This window comes from Diabrotica virgifera, chromosome 8 (genome assembly GCF_917563875.1).
Source record: "Diabrotica virgifera virgifera chromosome 8, PGI_DIABVI_V3a".
Taxonomy (NCBI): domain Eukaryota; kingdom Metazoa; phylum Arthropoda; class Insecta; order Coleoptera; family Chrysomelidae; genus Diabrotica; species Diabrotica virgifera.
Genome location: NC_065450.1, coordinates 77,064,850 through 77,084,586, shown reverse-complemented (window position 1 = coordinate 77,084,586; position 19,737 = coordinate 77,064,850). Strand labels below are relative to the sequence as shown.

Here is a 19,737-nt window from a genome sequence, read left to right as displayed (position 1 = left end):
ATTACGCTATTGTTTAAATATGATTTTAGTTGTACAGATTAATTTCATCTTTTAATCAGTTAAAAGGTTTTATAAAGTGTCACTTTATTTTCACACTATCGCCGAAAGATAAAGAGATACTATGCCACTTATCTCACTTCAATTAATGCAGTTATTTTAATTATGCAACTATTTTAGTAATGTCGTCAAAGTAGTAGTCATTTACACTGAAATATTTTATTAATTAATACATATTAGGTCAAATAGAATAAAGACTGTCACAAATTGCAATAATTCGATATTATGGATTCAGCGAAAACAATGTTTACTTTTAAACCATGACACTCATTTTTCTTCTTTAAGTGCCGTCTCTCAATCGGAGGTTGGATATCATCATCACTATCTTTACTCTATTTACCGCTGCTCTGAAGAGTTCTATAGAACTGCATTTAAACCAGTTTCTTAAATTCTTCAACCACGACAGTTCCTTCTTCCTCTGCTCCTAACTTCTCTTATACTATCAGTCGGAGCATTTCATATCGCTGTCCCCTCCTTATATGTCCCAGTTATTGTGACTTTATTATGTTTATTGTGTTTATTATTTCGTATCCTTTGTCCATTTCTCGCAATAGTGTTCGTTTTCTTTTGTGTCCATGCTATTCTAAGCATCCTCCTGTAGCACCACATTTCAAATGATTGTAGCTTATTTATGTGTTCTTGCTTCAATGTCCAGCTTTCAAGTCCATATTGCAGTATCGAAAACACATAGCATCTCAGAGCTCTAACTTTCTTATATATTGATGTCATTTACTATACATATTATAAAAATAAAAAAGGAATGAATCCCTCTCATTGGCTGTAGACCATAATAAAAATTACTAAAGAAGTAAAAATCTTCTCTTGTAGATGGTATATAATTTATTTAAAATTTTCTAAAAAAGATCCAAGTTGGACTCAAAGTGGGTACATCACTAGTACAATACAAACAAACGTTTTCGGACTAATAAGTCCATCATCAGGTTAAAGCTCCAGATCCAAAGTAGTTGAAAATAGCTACTGAGATAGGTCGAATGACCTTACCAATATCAAAAATTAGCCACTTCGGCTACATCGAGGGCGACAATAAGTCGATGGTACAAGAATAAAGTGTATTTAAACCATAATGGAGTCTTCATCTTGGCTTCAAACCATATATATACCATCTACAAGGGAAGATTTTTACTTCTTTATTAATATATAACGAACATTCGTATTCGTATTCGCGAATATTAACATATTTTTGCATATTTGCAATCGCATTCGTATTCGTGAGATTTGTGCGAATGTTTTGCGAATATGTACATCAGAAAAAAATATTTTGAGGATAATATTAGGTTAATAAAATCAAAATCTATTCACATCTCATCTTTTTTTATTAAGAAAAGGTAACTTAACCTCGTATAATCACATTATCAGCCTTCGCGTTATTTTATTATGTGTTATTATGTAATAAAGCCTAAAATTCAGATTGATTTAAACTAAATATCAATTAACTTCTCATTAGAACTTTAGAAAACATTACAAAAATACAAACGAAATTTTAAAAAACTGAATATTCGCATTCGCAACCGCATTCGCGAATGTCGGTAGCAGATATTTGCATTCGTATTCGCGAATGTCAAAAAATGACATTCGTTACATCACTAATACATATTACATGCTTAAGTGCATTCTGCCGGTAAGTCTTCTCCATTCAGTCACATTCAGTGCTCTCTCAAACACTCTGACAACTATTTTTATAAGTTAAATATTATGTTTATATATGGGTTTTGGGAAGAAAGATGAGGGGAAAATATAAAAGTTTTTAACCGAGATCTATTTTATCGCTCATCTCATTTTATGACATGAATTATTTTACCATTTTTCTGACCGCATTACCACAAACTACTTACGCCTTTCCATGCAATAATAACGTTCAGGAATTTCCAAAGACTATTTATGTAAACTGCCTTTTTAATCATAAACTGGTTTTAAACAAAACTTTTTTTTAATTTGTGTAAATAAAATTCTTATCGTTACTCCACCGTAAAGAAATCCACAGAATAGCTGAATTAAAAAGTAAATCTTTAAGGCTTAATTATTTCATCAATCAATTGAGACAAGCATGATCAATCATGCAGGAATCCCTTTGGCGCCTGAGATAATCATTGCGTGGTAAATCTGATTCGCGTGATTAAAATAAGTGCTTAACATTCCCTTAATCAGGACAGACTTGCAAGACGAACAGTATAAGATCCAAGCTGTCTACAACTGAGCACTACGAGAAGCAGTGAACGTTCCTCGATATGTAGCGCAAAGATTCCTTTTCACAGATACCCAACAGATCAAAGTATTAGACCAGATGGACGATAAAGCAAGAACAAAATTCGACGAACTAATGGACTATCTTAACCACATCCTAAGAGAGATCGTACGGTATGATGTCTTCCACCCATGGAAACGTATCAACATCATGGCTTACTCATTCCTGGCCGAGTGGGTACCGCCCTTCTGGGCTTTCTCATTCATTTGTTACGGTGAATCAGTCCGCTGTTGTCTTTTTATTATTATAGCAGCGTTTTGTGTGACTTGGTCCTGTCTACAATTTTCCTCTATTCTTTCCGGTCCTTACACCGCTCCTTCCAATTTTAGATTCTTAGCTTCTTTATGTCTCCTAAGACTTGATCTCTCCATCTTTTTTTGGGTCTTTCCTGCTGTTGATCTCCATCCGGTTATTCGCTTTAGTGTAGAATCTGGGTTAGATCTCTCTGTGTCCCATCCACCTGAGTCTTTGCGCCTTCACGAACTTGACTATGTCTTCAGTCTTCACACTCGATGGCTTCTTTAATTTCTTCATTCCTTAATTTTCTAAATTCGCCTATACCTATCCTCACCGGTCCCATTATTCGTCAACTTATCTTTCTCTCTAAGATTTCTAACTTCATTTCATCTTTTTGCACATCGTCTCTGCACCATAGGTGTTAACTGGCCCGATTGCGGTCTTGTAAATTTTTAATTTGGTTGTCTTACTAATGTGTTTTTCTTTAAGAATTTTTGGTAGTTCAGTAGGTTTTATTACCCTGAAGGATGCTGTAGGATTTCAGATGGAAACACAGAAGACCCAAAACAGCAACTGCTTGGCAATAACTAAGTAGAGATAGTATGAGCTCTACAACGCTCGGCTAATTCTGACCCTCAGCCTATACTCATCCTAAATTCCCTAAAAAAATCATAAAACACAAACAAGACCTAGACCAAAAAAATAACAAAACACTAACACAAAAAATGGCACATGCCGACCCCAAAAAAAATACCGACAAAACAATTAAAAACCGGGCCAGAGGAACCTATTTTCACTAATGTTCAGACTATGGAGTCTGCTCAGTTGAAAGACTCTTGCAGACGTATGGAAGTTCTCTGCTCGGACACACAAAACGAAGTCAACGTCAAAGACGACAAAAAAAAGAACATGGGATTAAAGCGCCTCACGCTGTCCTGTCCACTAACTTGTTTTATTTCATCTTGTCCGATCCTCATTGTCATTTGTATTTGTTAATTGTTGTTCTAATCTAACATATTTATTTGATCGTTTTGAGCCTGTTTTTTCGTTCTTTGCAGATCTAATTGCTTGTTCCAATTCTGCTATTATAATATGGGTGTGTTCCTGCAGCTCTTGTTTCAATAATATATCATCGTGAAACAATCAATATCGTTATGTATTCTTTCCACAATTTAAGTTTATCTTTGCTATCTGTGATGAGTTTGCCGCCATCTTCTTAGAGTATTCTAATGATATGATGCATCTTTGGTTTTGGTATTTGTTAATTCCTTTATTTTTTTATGCATTTGGTGTGACGTAGCTGATTTGATGTTTGTATTAGTGATGTAACGAATGTCATTTTTTGAACATTCGCGAATACGAATGCGAATGCGAATATCTGCTACCGACATTCGCGAATGCGGATGCGAATGTGAATATTCAGTTTTTTTAATTTGTATCTATTTTTGTAATGTTTTCTAAATTTATAATGAGAAGTTAATTGACATCTAATAGTGTAAATAAATCTGATTCTTAAGGAATCTTAAGGCTTAATAAAAAGACCAAATAGGTAATAAACTAAAAGCTGATAATGTGATTATCCGAAGTTAAGTTACCTTTCCTTAATAAAAAAAGATGAGAAGTGAATATATTTTGATTTTATTAACCTAATATTATCTTGAAATTATTTTTTTCTGATATTAATATTCGCAAAATTTTCGCACAAATTTTGCGAATACGAATGCGAATGCGAATATTCAAAAATATGCGAATATTCGCGAATGCGAATACCAATATTCGTTACATCACTAGTTTGTATGTATAATTATTAACATTTATTAACAATTATTTCATTTCAAATTACTTCCAAACAGAATAAATTCCTTTTTGGTTTCATTTTGTTATTTGTATAAATGTGCTAATTGATAAGGTGTTTATTTATTGTATTAGGTTATACAGCGTTTCCCAACCGGTGGGTCGCGACCCAGTAGTGGGTCGCGAGAGTATTTCAGGTGGGTCGCGGCGTGGCTCTTACAGTAGCTAAATAACGTACATATATATCATCATGGGTGGGGGATGGGTCGCGAATATGAAAAAACATCAGAAGGTGGGTCGCCAGATATAAAAGGTTGGGAACCACTGGGTTATAATATTTATACTTAGTTATCTATAATTTATATAGTTAAGTTTACTCTTATAAATTTAGTAAATATAGGTATGCTTACTACACAAATTATTCAAAATTTAAGTGGTAGTGTAATTTTGTTTATTCCGGTTTATGTTTAAATGCTTTCAATTCTTTGGATTTGACTGTACCTAGTGTCCTACCTTTCAAGTGTACAATATATCGATAATTTCACAAGAAGTCTGTTCTATCATCATTACTTATTGGCTCTATAACCCATGGTGGGTCTTGGCCTCTTCCAGAATCAACTTCCATTCCTTCGTATCCTTCGCCTTGGTTTTCCAATTTCGCACTCCTAACACTCGCAAGTCGTCTTCCACCAGGTCCTTAACTCGTGCTCTGGGCCTGCCTCTTCTCCTCACTCCACCCGGTTTCTGCCTATAAATATGTTTCAACGGTTCCACCTCATTCATTCTCTCTAAGTGGCCTAGCCACCGCAGCCTGTTTATTTTGAAATATCTACCAATACTACGCTCACTATAAAGGTAAAAAAGTTCAGAATTATAGCATATACGCCATAATTCGGTTTCCTGAACACCTTTATAGATATGTCAGGATTTTACGTACAAAACAGCCTAACGGTTCTTCATCACTTTTTGTTATCGTCCACGTTTCTGATGCGTAAGTGAGGACGGGCTTGATTAGAGTTCTGTATATCGATATTTTTGTTCTTTTTGTGACTATGTTTGATGTTAAAAGTTTCTTTAATCCATAGTACGCTCTATTATAGTATATACGCTCTATACGCTCTAGTATAGATGAAAGGAGATACAAGTTCCAGCAAAGAAGCGCTAAATCAAATAAATAAGACTATCACAAAGTCAATAAGAAAAGACATAAGAAACTACAATGTAGAAAAAACAAAACAAGCAATAGAGCAAAATAAGAACATGAAAGTTTTGAAGAACGTAAGCGTACAAAAAGGAAAAATAGAAATCAACAAACTAAGAAACAGAACTGGAAAAGAAACTACAAACAGAGATGAAATATTAACAATAGTCGAAGAGTTCTACACAGAGTTATACAAATCAAGAAAAAAAGATGACAATGCGCAACCTCCAATTACAGTAAAAACTGTAATTAACTGAGTATTAAATCAAGGATCGGATTTAATGCCCGATATAACAAAATCAGAAATCAAAGAGGCTCTGAAGAAAATGAAAAATAATCGAACCCCAGGTGAAGATGGAATAGTATCAGAAGCACTAAAAATTGGAGGAAATATACTACTTGAAAAAATTAAACAACTTTTCAATATCTGCCTTCACAACGCCAATATTCCAACAGACTGGAACAACGCTACTACGATTCTATTACACAAAGCAGGAGACAAAGCCAATTTAGAGAATTACAGACCGATTAGCCTCCTCAGTCATTTATATAAATTATTTACGCGAATAATAGTTAAGAGAATGGAAAGAAAGTTAGAGACTCATCAGCCAAGAGAACAGGCAGGATTCCGAAAAAATTACGGAACAAATGACCATCTACAAAGTATAAAAACCCTGATAGAGAAAGTAGTGGAATACAATAAACCCCTAGTTCTAGTTTTTATCGATTTTCATAAAGCCTTTGATACAGTTGAACTTAGCAAAATATTACAGGCGCTTAAAGAATGCAGGCTAGATTATAGGTATACAAAATTATTACACAAAATATACTTACAGGCAACAACCACTGTCAAATTAAATACTAACAGTAATCGCATAAAAATAGAACGGGGGGTTAGACAAGGAGACCCAATGTCACCTAAACTTTTTAATACGGTCTTAGAACATGCTTTCAAGAGTTTGGATTGGATGACAAAGGGAATAAAAATAGATGGAGAATACCTAAACAACTTACGTTTCGCCGATGATATAGTCATAGTAGCTGAGGATCTAGGTATGACAAGAGAGATGGTACAAGAACTCGTTGTAGCTACAGAAAATGTTGGTTTAAATATAAACATCTCAAAAACAAAAATAATGACAAATTTGGTACCCAACCAGAACATCAGTATTGGTGGGAAGGAAATAGAACTCGTAGATAGATATAAATACCTGGGACATGAAATTACGATTGGCAGGGATAACCAGACTCATGAGCTGAAGAGAAGAATCGGTCTTGGGTGGGCAGCATTTGAAAAACTGAGAGAAACTTTTAAAAGTGAGTTACCCACATGTCTAAAGAGAAAGGTATTTATATATATATATATATATATATATATATATATATATATATATATATATATATATATATATATATATATATATATATATATATATATTTGTACAAATATTTTCGACCGTACTGTGTTATAGTGGTTTGAAGTTTCAGCAATTCGGTCATGTGAAATAAAATTCTATTTGTTATTTCTCAATATTTCGTCACACTTTTGTGACTTCTTCAGGAGAAAACTGTAAATTTATTAAGATTAGAAATTAACAAAAGCTAAATATTTAGTTACTTACAACTATAAGAGTATTAATTTAGATTTTTTTGAACATATCGTAAGGGACATTGACTTAATTTTGATTTTGACATTTATTATTTCGGAGTTATGGTAACTGTAATAAATTTTATTTTCATAGAATATTGTCTGATATTTAAAATTCTTTTTTTTTAATAATGAATAGGTCAAAGTAAATAATATACTATATTAATATAATAAAAATAATATACTTTGACCTATTCATTATTAAAAAAAGAATTTTAAATATCAGACAATATTCTATGAAAATAAAATTTATTACAGTTACCATAACTCCGAAATAATAAATGTCAAAATCAAAATTAAGTCAATGTCCCTTACGATATGTTCAAAAAAATCTAAATTAATACTCTTATAGTTGTAAGTAACTAAATATTTAGCTTTTGTTAATTTCTAATCTTAATAAATTTACAGTTTTCTCCTGAAGAAGTCACAAAAGTGTGACGAAATATTGAGAAATAACAAATAGAATTTTATTTCACATGACCGAATTGCTGAAACTTCAAACCACTATATATATATATATATATATATATATATATATATATATATATATATATATATATATTTATATATAAGTATTTATATTTATCTTATAAAGAAATAGCTTCAGAACAACATAAAGAGAAAGGTATTCGATCAGTGCGTCCTCCCAGTCTTGACGTACGGATCAGAAACACTTACCTTAACTGAAGCCTCGGCTACCAAACTAAGAGTCACGCAGAGAAGAAAGGAGCGGTCAATGTTAGGAATAACTCTGCGAGACAAAATCAGAAACGAAGAAATCAGGAGAAGAACAAAGGTGACTGACGTCATCGAGAGGATAGCCAGGTTGAAGTGGAGATGGGCAGGACACGTAGCCAGAATGACAGATGGGCGATGGACGAAGAGGTTATTGGAATGGAGGCCAAGAGAAGACAAGAGAAGCGTCGGTCGACCGCCTACAAGATGGACTGACGACTTAAGAAAGGTAAATAAAAACTGGATGAGGGCGGCGCAGGATAGATGGGGTTGGAAACGAGGGGAGGAGGCCTATGTTCAGCAGTGGACTTTTGAGGCTGGATGATGATGACGCTCTATTTGCAAGATATACAGGGTGAGGCAGATAACTGGCCTATTAGAAATATCTCGAGAACTAAAAGCAACAGAATCATGAAAATTGGAATACAGGGCTTTTGAAGGATGATCTATTAAATGAAAATATTTTCATCTCTTTGCAACTTCCGGTTATACCGGAAGTTGCTTATAACTTCGTTTTTTTAAATGGAACACCCTGTATATTTTTACATTTTTGGATTCTGTTCGATGTCTTCTTTCTTAAAATATGAGGATTTGTAATGTTATACAGGGTATTTTAAAAGATAATTACGTTTGTTTATTAATTTCGTAGCAATATTCACACCCTGTAGAATTGTAGTAGTTTGACAACTAGAACTTTACTTACGTTCAAATGATTTTTAATATAGTCTACTATTGTTAAGAATCATTAGTATAGCTAAATTTTTAATTTTAGTATACAGGGTTGGTCGAAACTCGGAATGAGTATTTTCTGAGTTTTCTTAAATGGAACACCCTGTATTTTAGTATTGTAATGAAATGATATTTTATGGTACATTTTATTTCTTAAGCATTCCCTATACCTAACTGCTTTAATTTGTGCTAAATTGTTAGTCGCACCAACAATCTTAACTACGTAGCTATTTTGATAGCTAAACCATTATTGGTAATTTTAAGGATCGGTCTGGATTAATATGTATTTATTTCTGAAAAATTGTTTGTGATTGAATATTTTCATGGCCAACCTAATAAAATTTTACGTATTTTTTGTTAATGTTTAGCTTGAATCACCAATAACTCACAAATTAAAGCAGTTAGGTATAGGGAATACTTATAAAATAAAAAAGTACTATGAAATATCATTTCATTACAATACTAAAATACAGGGTGTTCTATTTAAGAAAACTCAGAAAATATTCATTTCGAGTTTCGACCAACCCTGTATACTAATATTTCAAAATTAGCTATACTAATGATTCTTAACAATAATAGACTCTATTAAAAATCACTTGAACGTAAGCAGAGTTTTTAATGTCAAACTATTACAATTCTACAGGGTGTGAATTTTGCTACGAAATTAATAAAAAAACGTAAATATCTTTTAAAATACCCTGTATAATATTACAAAATCTCATATTTTAAGAAAGAAGATATTGAGTAGAATCCAAAAATGGAAAAATATACAGGGTGTCCCATTTAAAAAAACCAAGTTATAAGCAACTTCCGGTATAACCGGAAGTTGCAAAGAGATGAAAATATTTTCCTTTAATAGATCATCCCTAAAAACCCCTTTATTCCAATTTTCATGATTCTGTTGCCTTTAGTTCTCGAGATATTTCTAATAGGCCAGTTATCTGCCTCACCCTATATAGGTTTGTTAATTTCTGCAGTTACTGTATTACTTTGGTTGATTTGTGAGCCTAGGTATACGAACTCTCTTACTCCTTCGAAAGTATATATTATGTTGTAACCGTTAGATCTTCAGGTTCTGCTACTTGATTATTATTTGTGACCTTCATATACTTATAGGCCTGGATCAACAGCAATGTAATTTGCAATTTATTTTCGTTCTTCATATTTTGCACAATAAAATATTCATTGTCGAAATAATCCAACACAGTCGTATATTCGTGGAAGAGGGTATAGCTTAACGGTGTGTCACCGTTTTGTCGGACAGAACTTCCAATTAATTTGTTACCCTTTCATTAAACTGTCCTGCAAAAATCAGACTGCTATTTATCACCAACTGGGCATTTTAATGAGTGGAACACGTAGAACATGTCAAATGACAGGAATTATGACAGGTATGACAAATAGCAGTCAGATTTTTGTATCAGAGTTTAATGAAAGTTTAACAAATCAATTGGAAGTTCTGTCCGACAAAATACATGGGACGTTTTCATAGTCTGACGTTCCAAATTTTTAACCTGTTCCACAATTAAAACATCCCTTGTTCCAGTGTTCCCGTACATCAAAGTTTTTCCGACTAGACACCGTTACGCTACTAACAAATTTTTAGCTTGCTATTAATCAACTTTTTTTTGGTACGCGGGATCCAGGTCTATTAGTTTTATTAGTGTTAACTTGTAGTCCCATTCTTTTTGATGCTGTTTCCAATGCCGTGAACGATTGAACCATGTCCGCGTTTCTTCTTGTTATGATATCAATGTCATCTGCATACGCTAGTATTTGTACACCTCTATTAATAATGGTCCCTCTTGTTGTTATTCCAGATAAGTCTATTCTATACCTATACCTAACCAATTTCCAACAATCCACAATAAATATATTATGATTAAATCAAAACTGAAATACTTACTTAATAAACTGCGCGTCATAGAAAACGGGCACCCTAAGAAATGGGTCATTTTTGATGTCGCGTATCTCCTAAACCTGTTGTCCGATTTAAATGATTTTTTGAATATGTTATAGCCCTATTCCTTGTCAATATCCCTCTAATAATATTTTTGCTAAACAGGTAAATTTTCATTGTATACAGGGTGTACGAATCAAACTGTGTTTTTTTCTCAAAGTTCGCAACACCCTGTGGAATATTCTAGCATTTATAAAATACTGAAATTAAAACCCAACTATAGCCTCAGGTTTTCTTAACATTCTGTTTTTTGATTCATTCGCTTATGTTGGATAATACAAAAGTTATGTACTTTAACAACTAGCCATGTTCTTCATCAGTACAGGGTGTTATAAGTCTACAGGGTTTTAGGGACTAAATAAGTTCGAAAAACTTTAAGGGCTAATTCTGCATTAAAAATAATGACAGTTTGCTTTATAATCATATATCCGCAAAAGCTTCGTTTCCGAGATACGGGATGTTAAATTTTTTCTTACAAACTGATGATTTATTTATTGCTTTAAAACCGGTTGACATATGCAAATGAAATTTGGTAGGTTTTAAGAGATAGTTATTGCGCATTTTTTGACATTCAACTAAGAATTTTATATTCACTATTGGAGCGCATACGGGTAATATGACCGATCATATTATTCGTATGCACGCCAATGGTGAATAAAAAATTCTTAATTGTATGTCAAAAAATGTTCAAAAATTACGTATTAAAACCCACCAAATTTCATTTGCATATCTGAACCGGTTTTAGGGCAATAAATAAATCGTCAGTTTGTAAGAAAAAATTCAACATCCTGTATGTCGGGAACGAAGAATTTGCGGACATATGTTTATAAAGCAACCGGTCATTATGTTTTTATGCAGAATTACCCCTTAAAGTTTGTCGTACTTCTTTAGAAACACCCTGTACTGATAAAGAGCATGCCTAGTTGTTAAAGAACATAACTTTTGTATTATCCAACATAAGCAAATGAATCAAAAAACAATGTTAAGAAAACCTGAGGCTATAGTTGGGTTTTAATTTCAGTATTTTATAAATGCTAGAATATTCCACAGGGTGTTGCGAACTTTGAGAAAAAAACACAGTTTGATTCGTACACCCGATATACAATGAAAATTTACCTGTTTTGCAAAAATATTATTACAGGGATATTGACAAAGAATAGGGCTATAACATATTCAAAAAATCACTTAAATCGGACAACAGGTTTAGGAGATACGCGACATCAAAAATGACACATTTTTTAGGGTGCCCGTTTTCTATGACGCGCAGTGTATATTTAGAATGAAAATCTACTATTTAAATCCCCTTTAACTTAATACTGGCTACGCCATTGCACAATACAATGATCCAAACAAATAATTATATCTATTTATAGCCTAACTAGTTTAAAAAACACGAAATGAAAAATTCTTAAAAGCTACACCATAGTTATAAGTAAATAAGTACATATACGTATTTAATATTGTTTCACATTATGTTCAGAATAAAAATCTCGTATTTGAATCTGTAACTTGGTGATATAAATAAAATAATGTAGTAAGTAATAAGTCTAATGAATGACCTATTATTCCAAGAACTAGATTTGTTTGAAGAGTTCGATTATTTGATTCGCGTGCGCGATATTCTCCAAAACTAAATGACTCATGCTGCCACTAATAGCAAGATTGTGTAACTACGTGAAATAAAATAAATATTGATGAAAGTATGAGAGTGATTTTATTTTATTCCCAACAGATACGTCTAGGATGGAGCTGGAGCACAACCTTAAATATTGGTCATTAATGTCTTTAACCTGTTATCAGATTTAAGTGATTTTTTAACATGTTATAGCCTTTATTCTTTAACAATATCGCTGTAATAATATTGTTGCTAAACAGGTAAATTTTCATTATCGGGTGTACCTAGCATTTATAAAATACTGAAATTAAAACCCAACTATAGCCTAATGTTTTCTTAACATTCTGTTTGTTGATTCACAACAAAAAGTACGTTAACAACTAGCCTTGTTTTTTGAAGTTATACTTCTTTAGGGGCGATTGAGAGTAAAATTTCATAATACTGCGCGCATGCGCACACAGACAGTATGGCGTTTAGTTGCTGAATCTTTCAAGTTATGTATAAATATATCAGTGCAAGAAAAGGTGTGAAAAGAATATATTAGTGTTTTTAGTAAATATATTTATTATAATTTTTGTGTCTTTGGATTTGTCTTCCTCAGGAGTAAGATGAGTATTATTAAAACATTTTATTGTATATTTATTATACTTGTCTGTTTGTTACCGTGAATTGTCATTAGGTACGTCCGAACCGATACAGACACAGTCCTCGTAGCGTATTTGGTATAGCATTCGGCCAGAGATCGAGAGGTCTTGAGTTCGAGTCCGGAGCAATCCTATACTTTTTTTTATTTTTTTGAAAGCGGTAAGCACAAAATTAGTTTGGTGTTTAAAAAAATAATTAAAACAAACTGTTTAAAGTATATTTATTTTTAAGAAATGATACAATAGAAGTATAACTTCTTACGTGCGTACAAAGTACACACACATTCCTTTTTATCAATACATGGTGTTGGTTTTAAGGGGTAATTCTGCAAGAAAAAATAATGACAGTTTGCTTTATAAACGTATGTCTGCAAATGCTTCGTTTCCGATATAGAGGGTGTTAAAATTTTTCTTACAAACTGACGATTTAAGGAAGTTATTGTGCATTGTTTGACATACAATTAAGAATTTTATGTTCATCACTGGCGCACATAAAAGTCATATTACCCGTATGCGCGCCAATGGTGAATATTAAATTCCTAATTGTGTATCAAAAAATGCGCAATAACTACCTCTTAAAACCCACCAAATTTCACTTGCACATATCAACCAGTTTTAGAGCATTAAATAAATTGTCAGTTTATATGAAAAATTTCAACACCCCCTATCTCGGAAACGAATCATTTTCGGACATACGTTTATAAAGCAAACTGTCATTATTTTTTTATGTACCCCTTAAAGTTTGCCATACTTATTTAAAAATAAAAACACCCTGTATTGACGAAAAACAAGGCTAGTTGTTCAAGTACCTAACTTTTTTATTATCCAACATAATCGAATGAATCAAAAAACAGAATGTTAAGAAAACATGAGGCTATAGTTAGGTTTTAATTTCAGTGTTTTATAAATGCTACAATATTCCACAGGGTCACGCGAACTTGGAGAAGAAATCATAGTTTGATTGGTACACCCAGTATACAATGACAATTTACCTGTCTAGCAACAATATTATTACAGCGATATTGTTAAAGAATAAAGCTATAACATATTAAAAAAAATCACTTAAATCGGACAACAGGTTTAGGAAATTCGAGACATAAAAAATGACTCATTTTTGGTGGTGCGTTAATTTCTTGGACAAGTGTATTTCAATTTTATTTAATTTTACCCAATAAAAGCCTTTATTATACATAATAACAAAAACTAAACTGTCTGTTTCTAATTATAAATACCTGCAAATGGTGAAATTGAATTGGATAGGTTAGTGATCGTCGGTCTTGAAAGTGTAATGAACTTGAATACTCATAGTCTAAGAGCTAGTGAACCCTCCGACTAACGGTCGTCCTGTAAGGCTATAAATTTGTCTAGTGATAATTCATAGCACACCAAGGCTAAAAACCATGACCTGGCAGGCCTCAGCGGTGCACGTGTATCTACCAGGTGAATCGAAAAGTGCAAATTTAAGGGGTAAAATAAACTTTCTCCTGTAAGGTTTAAATTTAAGTATGTGTTTGAGTAAGCCATTTAGAAGAAATGTGTACAATGACAGGCGATTCTGAAGACCTTGCCAGGCGAGGGGAAAGATTAGGGGTTTTTCCTAAAATTATTCTTTTTGCATCGAACAAATTTTTTTTAGGTTTTTTGAATCATTCCAAACAGAAAAGGTTTTTAGTGATTTTTCTCTTAAGTTAATAGTTTTTGTTATATAAGCGATTGAAAATTTTGAAAATTGCGAAATCGGCCATTTTTAACCCTAAATCGGACATTTATCCAAAAATTTCAATGTTGCCAAGATACGTAGATATTCTTTAAACATTAATTGATGAAATCCCGAAGAGTTTTTTGCAATCAAATATCGAAAACCCCTTTGTTTTTTTAATTGCTAATCAAGCGGGCGCGACACTGTATTATAAGTGAGGACGTTTGAGTTTGCATAAATTCATTATCTCGAGAATAGGCAAATTTCAAGAGAAATCCTCAGACAGGTCGATTTTTATTTTTGAATTAGGACTTTTTGGTATATATATATATAATACTAGTGACGTCATCCATCTGGGCGTGATGACGTAATCGATGATTTTTTAAATAAGAGTAGGGGTTGTGTGATAGCCCATTTGAAAGGTTATTTAATTCTCTATTCAGTAATATAAACAATAACATAATTATTTATACAGGGTGTACAAAAAAAAATTTTCCTTCTATTTGTCAAATTTAATCAAAGTTAATTTAATAAAAAAAATTTTTTTGTACACCCTGTATAAATAATTATGTTAATGTTTATATTAGCGAATAGAGAATTAAATAACCTTTCAAATGAGCTATCACACAACCCCTACTCTTATTTAAAAAAAATCATCGATTACGTCATCACGCTCAGGTGGATGACGTCACTAGTATTATATATATGCCAAAAAGTCCTAATTTAAAAATAAAAATCGACCTGTCTGAGGATTTCTCTTGAAATTTGGAGATAATGAATTTATGCCAACTCAAACGTCCTCACTTATACTACAGTGTCGCGGCCGCTTGATTAACAATTAAAAAACAAAGGGGTTTTCGATATTGTTCTGCAAAAATCTCTTTGGGATTTCATAAATCAATGTTTAAAGAATATCTACCTACCTTGGCAACTTTGAAGTTTTTAGATAAATGTCCGATTTAGGGCTAAAAATGGTTGATTTCGCAATTTTCAAAATTTTCAATCGCTTATATAACAAAAACTATTAACTTAAGAGAAAAATCACTAAAGACCTTTTCTGTTGAGAATGATTCAAAAAACTTAAAAAAAATTTGTTCGATGCAAAAAAAATAAATTTAGGAAAAACCCCCAATTTTTCCCCTCGCCTGGCAAGGTCTTATGCTCTTCAGAATCGCCTGTCATTGTACACATTTCTTCTAAATTACTTACTCAAACACATACTTAAATTTAAACCTTACAGGAGAAAGTTTATTTTACCCCCTAAATTTGCACTTTTCGATTCACCTGGTAGATACACGTGCACCGCTGAGGCCTGCCAGGTCATAGTTTTTAGCCTTGGTGTGCTATGAATTCTATGAATTATCACTAGAAAAATTTCTAGCCTTACAGGACGACCGTTAGTCGGAGGGTTCACTAGCTCTTAGACTATCAACTTTCTACAATTCACGATTAGTTATTTACCAGCAATTTTATAGTCAATGAATACCTTGAATACCTTTCTACATCTACATAACTATGTAAGTTGTTTTACACTCACCTGAGACTAATGGTAGAGCGACGAATAAACTTCCTATCCACGAAGTGGCCGATTTAGAACCCTGAAATTCGTGCAAAAACTGTACATACAACAACCCATACACAAGACCAATTCCTTCAGCTATCGCATAAATTAAAAAAGTCGCTATCACTACGACCCACCCATAACCACCGTCTGGTATAAAGGGTTGATTCTTCTTCAACTGTTCACTTAACCTAGACGTAATACTTGTTGATCTCTGAGGACGGTCTTTCTTACTAGTAGCACGAGCACCATTATCCACTAACACCGTTTCCATTTTATTTGAGATAATTCAGTCTATTTATGTTTACTTATTTTCACTCTCACTGTATTATCAATAGAGTAATGTTTATGAACCGTGTAATATACTTCAAATAACCGGTATTTTTAGACGCACCAAAGATAACGGTTGACTATAACCCACTGAGACTGAGCGAATGAACTTGTTTTTCGCTAAAAGATTGAATTGATCGATATAAATATCAAACTATTTAGATTTTGTGTTTATGTGATAATAATTACGTAACCACGTAACTATGCTCTCATGATTTTCCCGAATACAGACAGATTCCTATTCAGCAGCAAAATCACATACGAATACGGTATAGACGCGCCAACACACCGAAATCATGTGAACGTGAACGCGCTAACTCTAACTCTACAGTCTACACTCGCTTCACAAAAACCAAGTCAGAGTCTGAATAAATACCTACTTTGAATAATTATGCTGAAACACTGTTTGTAAAAATATATTTTCCAAGGTCGAATGTAAAACGATAGGAGGCATTTCCTCCATTTTATTATCATTTTTATCAGTCTATCACGCATAATATGATTAATTATTTTAAGATTTCGTTATTTATTTTAGCATAGGTAATTTTCCATTCCCTTGACACATTTTTTTGTTGTGTGTTCCAGAGGCGTAACAGAGGGTCAGAGACAATACATCAGGGGCCCCATCTTGTCGTCTAATATGTAAAAATGTGTTATTGTTACATTATTTTATGCATGCATCTTCTTTTAAAAGATCTATCTTCTGGATATGTTGGCGACCACATTGACCCATCTTATTCCATTTACAGCAGCTCAAAATATATATCAGTTGACGTTAAACCAGCCGACTTCCTAAGATTGGCCAGTCAGGATATACGTCTACCTAAAGGGCCCAGGGCCTATCTTGCCCTCAATCTTGCCTTGTACAATAAACTGTAGTAGTCGGTATTTTTAGATGGAACCACAACCAATCAAATTGACCATGTGCTGATAGACAAAAGGGCAGCCAGTAGTATCTCCGATGTGAGAACACGACGAGGAGCGTGCTGTGGATTAGACCATCTTTTACTACAAACCAAATTTAGATGCAGAGATAACAGGGAAAGAAACGAAAGACAACAAAGAACAAACAAACTGGACCTGGAAAACTGAAGATTCAGGAATGTAAAGAGAAGTTCGAACAAAAAGTCGCAAATGAGTTAAGGACTGCACTCCATAGAGGGCAAATCTTTTACCGCAAATGGAGTAGTATTAAAACAGCAGTACTGACAGCAGCAGCGTTCACCTTGGGAGACAAGAAAAAGGAGAGAAGAGGAGCATGGTTTGATGACGAGTGCAGACAAGCAATAGAGGAAAGAAATGAAGCACACAAAATGTACATAACAAGAAGAACATGGGAAAGACGAACAGTATTTGAAGTCGCAAGACGGAAAGCAGACAAGATATGTAGAAATAAAAAGAGAGCCTATGAAAATGAACAAATAAAAAAATGGAAGGAAATTTCAAAAACAACGAAATTCGAGGGTCTTACGAATACCTTAAAAAGATAAAAGTGGGTAAAAACCTCAAACAAGTCTATGTAAAGATGAAAGTGGGCAAATAATCAGTGACCAACAAAAAGTCACAGAAACCTGGAAGCATTATTTTCAGTCCCTACTTGGAACACAAGTAGACGTGGAAGATGAAATGGCTATGAATTACGTAGGAGAATGGAGTAGAAGCTTTAACTATAGAGGAAGTTCTCGAAGCTATTAAGGCCCAGAAAAACAATAAAGCTCCGGGAGTTGACGAAATACCAGCAGAACTGTATAAGGTAGGTGGCGACCACCTACCACCTAGCAAGTCACATCCACGCGCTCATCAAAGACATAATATGGCAAGAAGAGAAAATACCCGACGACTGAAAGAAAAGTATAGTATGCCCGATCTATAAAAAAGAAGACAAACTCAATGCAAAAACTACCGTGGAATCTCTCTACTAAATATATAGAGCATATAAAGTCCTCACGTATATTATAAACCAGCTGCTCCAACCACTAGCAGAAAATATCACTGGAGAGTATCAGACTGGCTTCCGACGGGGAAGATCGACACTGGATCAAATATTTACAGTCAAACAGATCTTGAGCAAATCATGGGAACACGATATTGATGTTCACAACGTGTTTGTAGACTTCAAACAGGCATACGACTCAGTCAAAAGGAACAAACTAAACTATATGTATTGTTATGATCTGCTTTCTATTACTTTGATATTAATTATTTTTTTTTATTAATATTATTTAATTATTTAATCAATTATCCAATTGACGCAAATCATACAAAAAAAATTAAGAAAAAATCTCAGGGTGCCTTTTTATAATATAAAAAAAAATGTCTAAATTATCTTATGTTATACTTATCTTCTCTCGTGGTTTCAGTATCTCTTAGTTGATCCTTATCGGGATAAAAATAGGAAAAGGAAATAAATAGAAGTATCATAAATAAACACATACAAATACCTTTATTATCAAAAGCAATGCTCTATAAATTGATCAATTAAATCCTGTGGGCATAACTGTCCAAAAGAAACCTTTACCATATAAATTAATCTAATTCAAACAAATATTTATCGCTTTGTTCTTGATACCCTTAATAAAAAACAAGCTAAACAAACAAATTTGGTATTCGCAAATTACTTATACTTCCTATTAAATTTTTGAAATGTTGGAATCTTAAATGCATATGCTTTTACGTAAAAAATTTAACTTCTGATTATAAAGAAAATCTATCACATAGGTTATTGACTGACCTTTTTGATTCACACACAATGATGTCTCCTCTTGACCCAAACAGCTCCTCCTTGTTGATTATGTTAGGCTACCAATCAAAGCCCTCTCCGTTCTCAGCAAATAATCCAGCAGGATACCAGCAACTATTTCTCCAAAAACACAAGCCAGGCTTCCTTTGACCAGGACTCGTTTAATGTTTAATAAACTCCAAATCTCTCTCCTCTCTTTCTCTCAACAATAATCTCCTGAGACCCAAGTATCTTTTTTTCTTGGTGTCACAAATAATTTTAATAACGATAATTCTTGTAACTTACTCTCTTGGACTTTACAGAATCAAAGAGGTATTTCTTCTCGATTTGATTTGTCTCTCGTTCCACTTTTCAGCTACTCTCACTATCAATACAACCACTATTACTTGCTTCTGAACTACTCACGAAAACTTTTGACTGCTCCTCTCGGCTGCCGGTAACACAATCCTCTTTTCTTTTCCAAACTGTCTCAACATTCAAACAAAACTTTCCCCATTCCAAATTGCCAAGCCAATCAGAAACAT

General features: G+C 33.2%; 1 protein-coding gene across 1 annotated transcript in view; it reads right to left on the bottom strand.

Annotated features, from left to right (window-relative positions):
• LOC114332187 (monocarboxylate transporter 13) overlaps positions 1-16,854 on the bottom strand; it is a 118,438-nt gene extending 101,584 nt beyond the window's left edge. Inside the window, exon 1 of the mRNA XM_028281925.2 lies at positions 16,120-16,854. Within this exon, the coding sequence (XP_028137726.1) occupies positions 16,120-16,417 (298 nt within the window). The 5' untranslated portion in view covers positions 16,418-16,854. The remainder of the gene's footprint in view (positions 1-16,119) is intronic.
• Between the last annotated feature and the right edge of the window lie 2,883 nt (positions 16,855-19,737).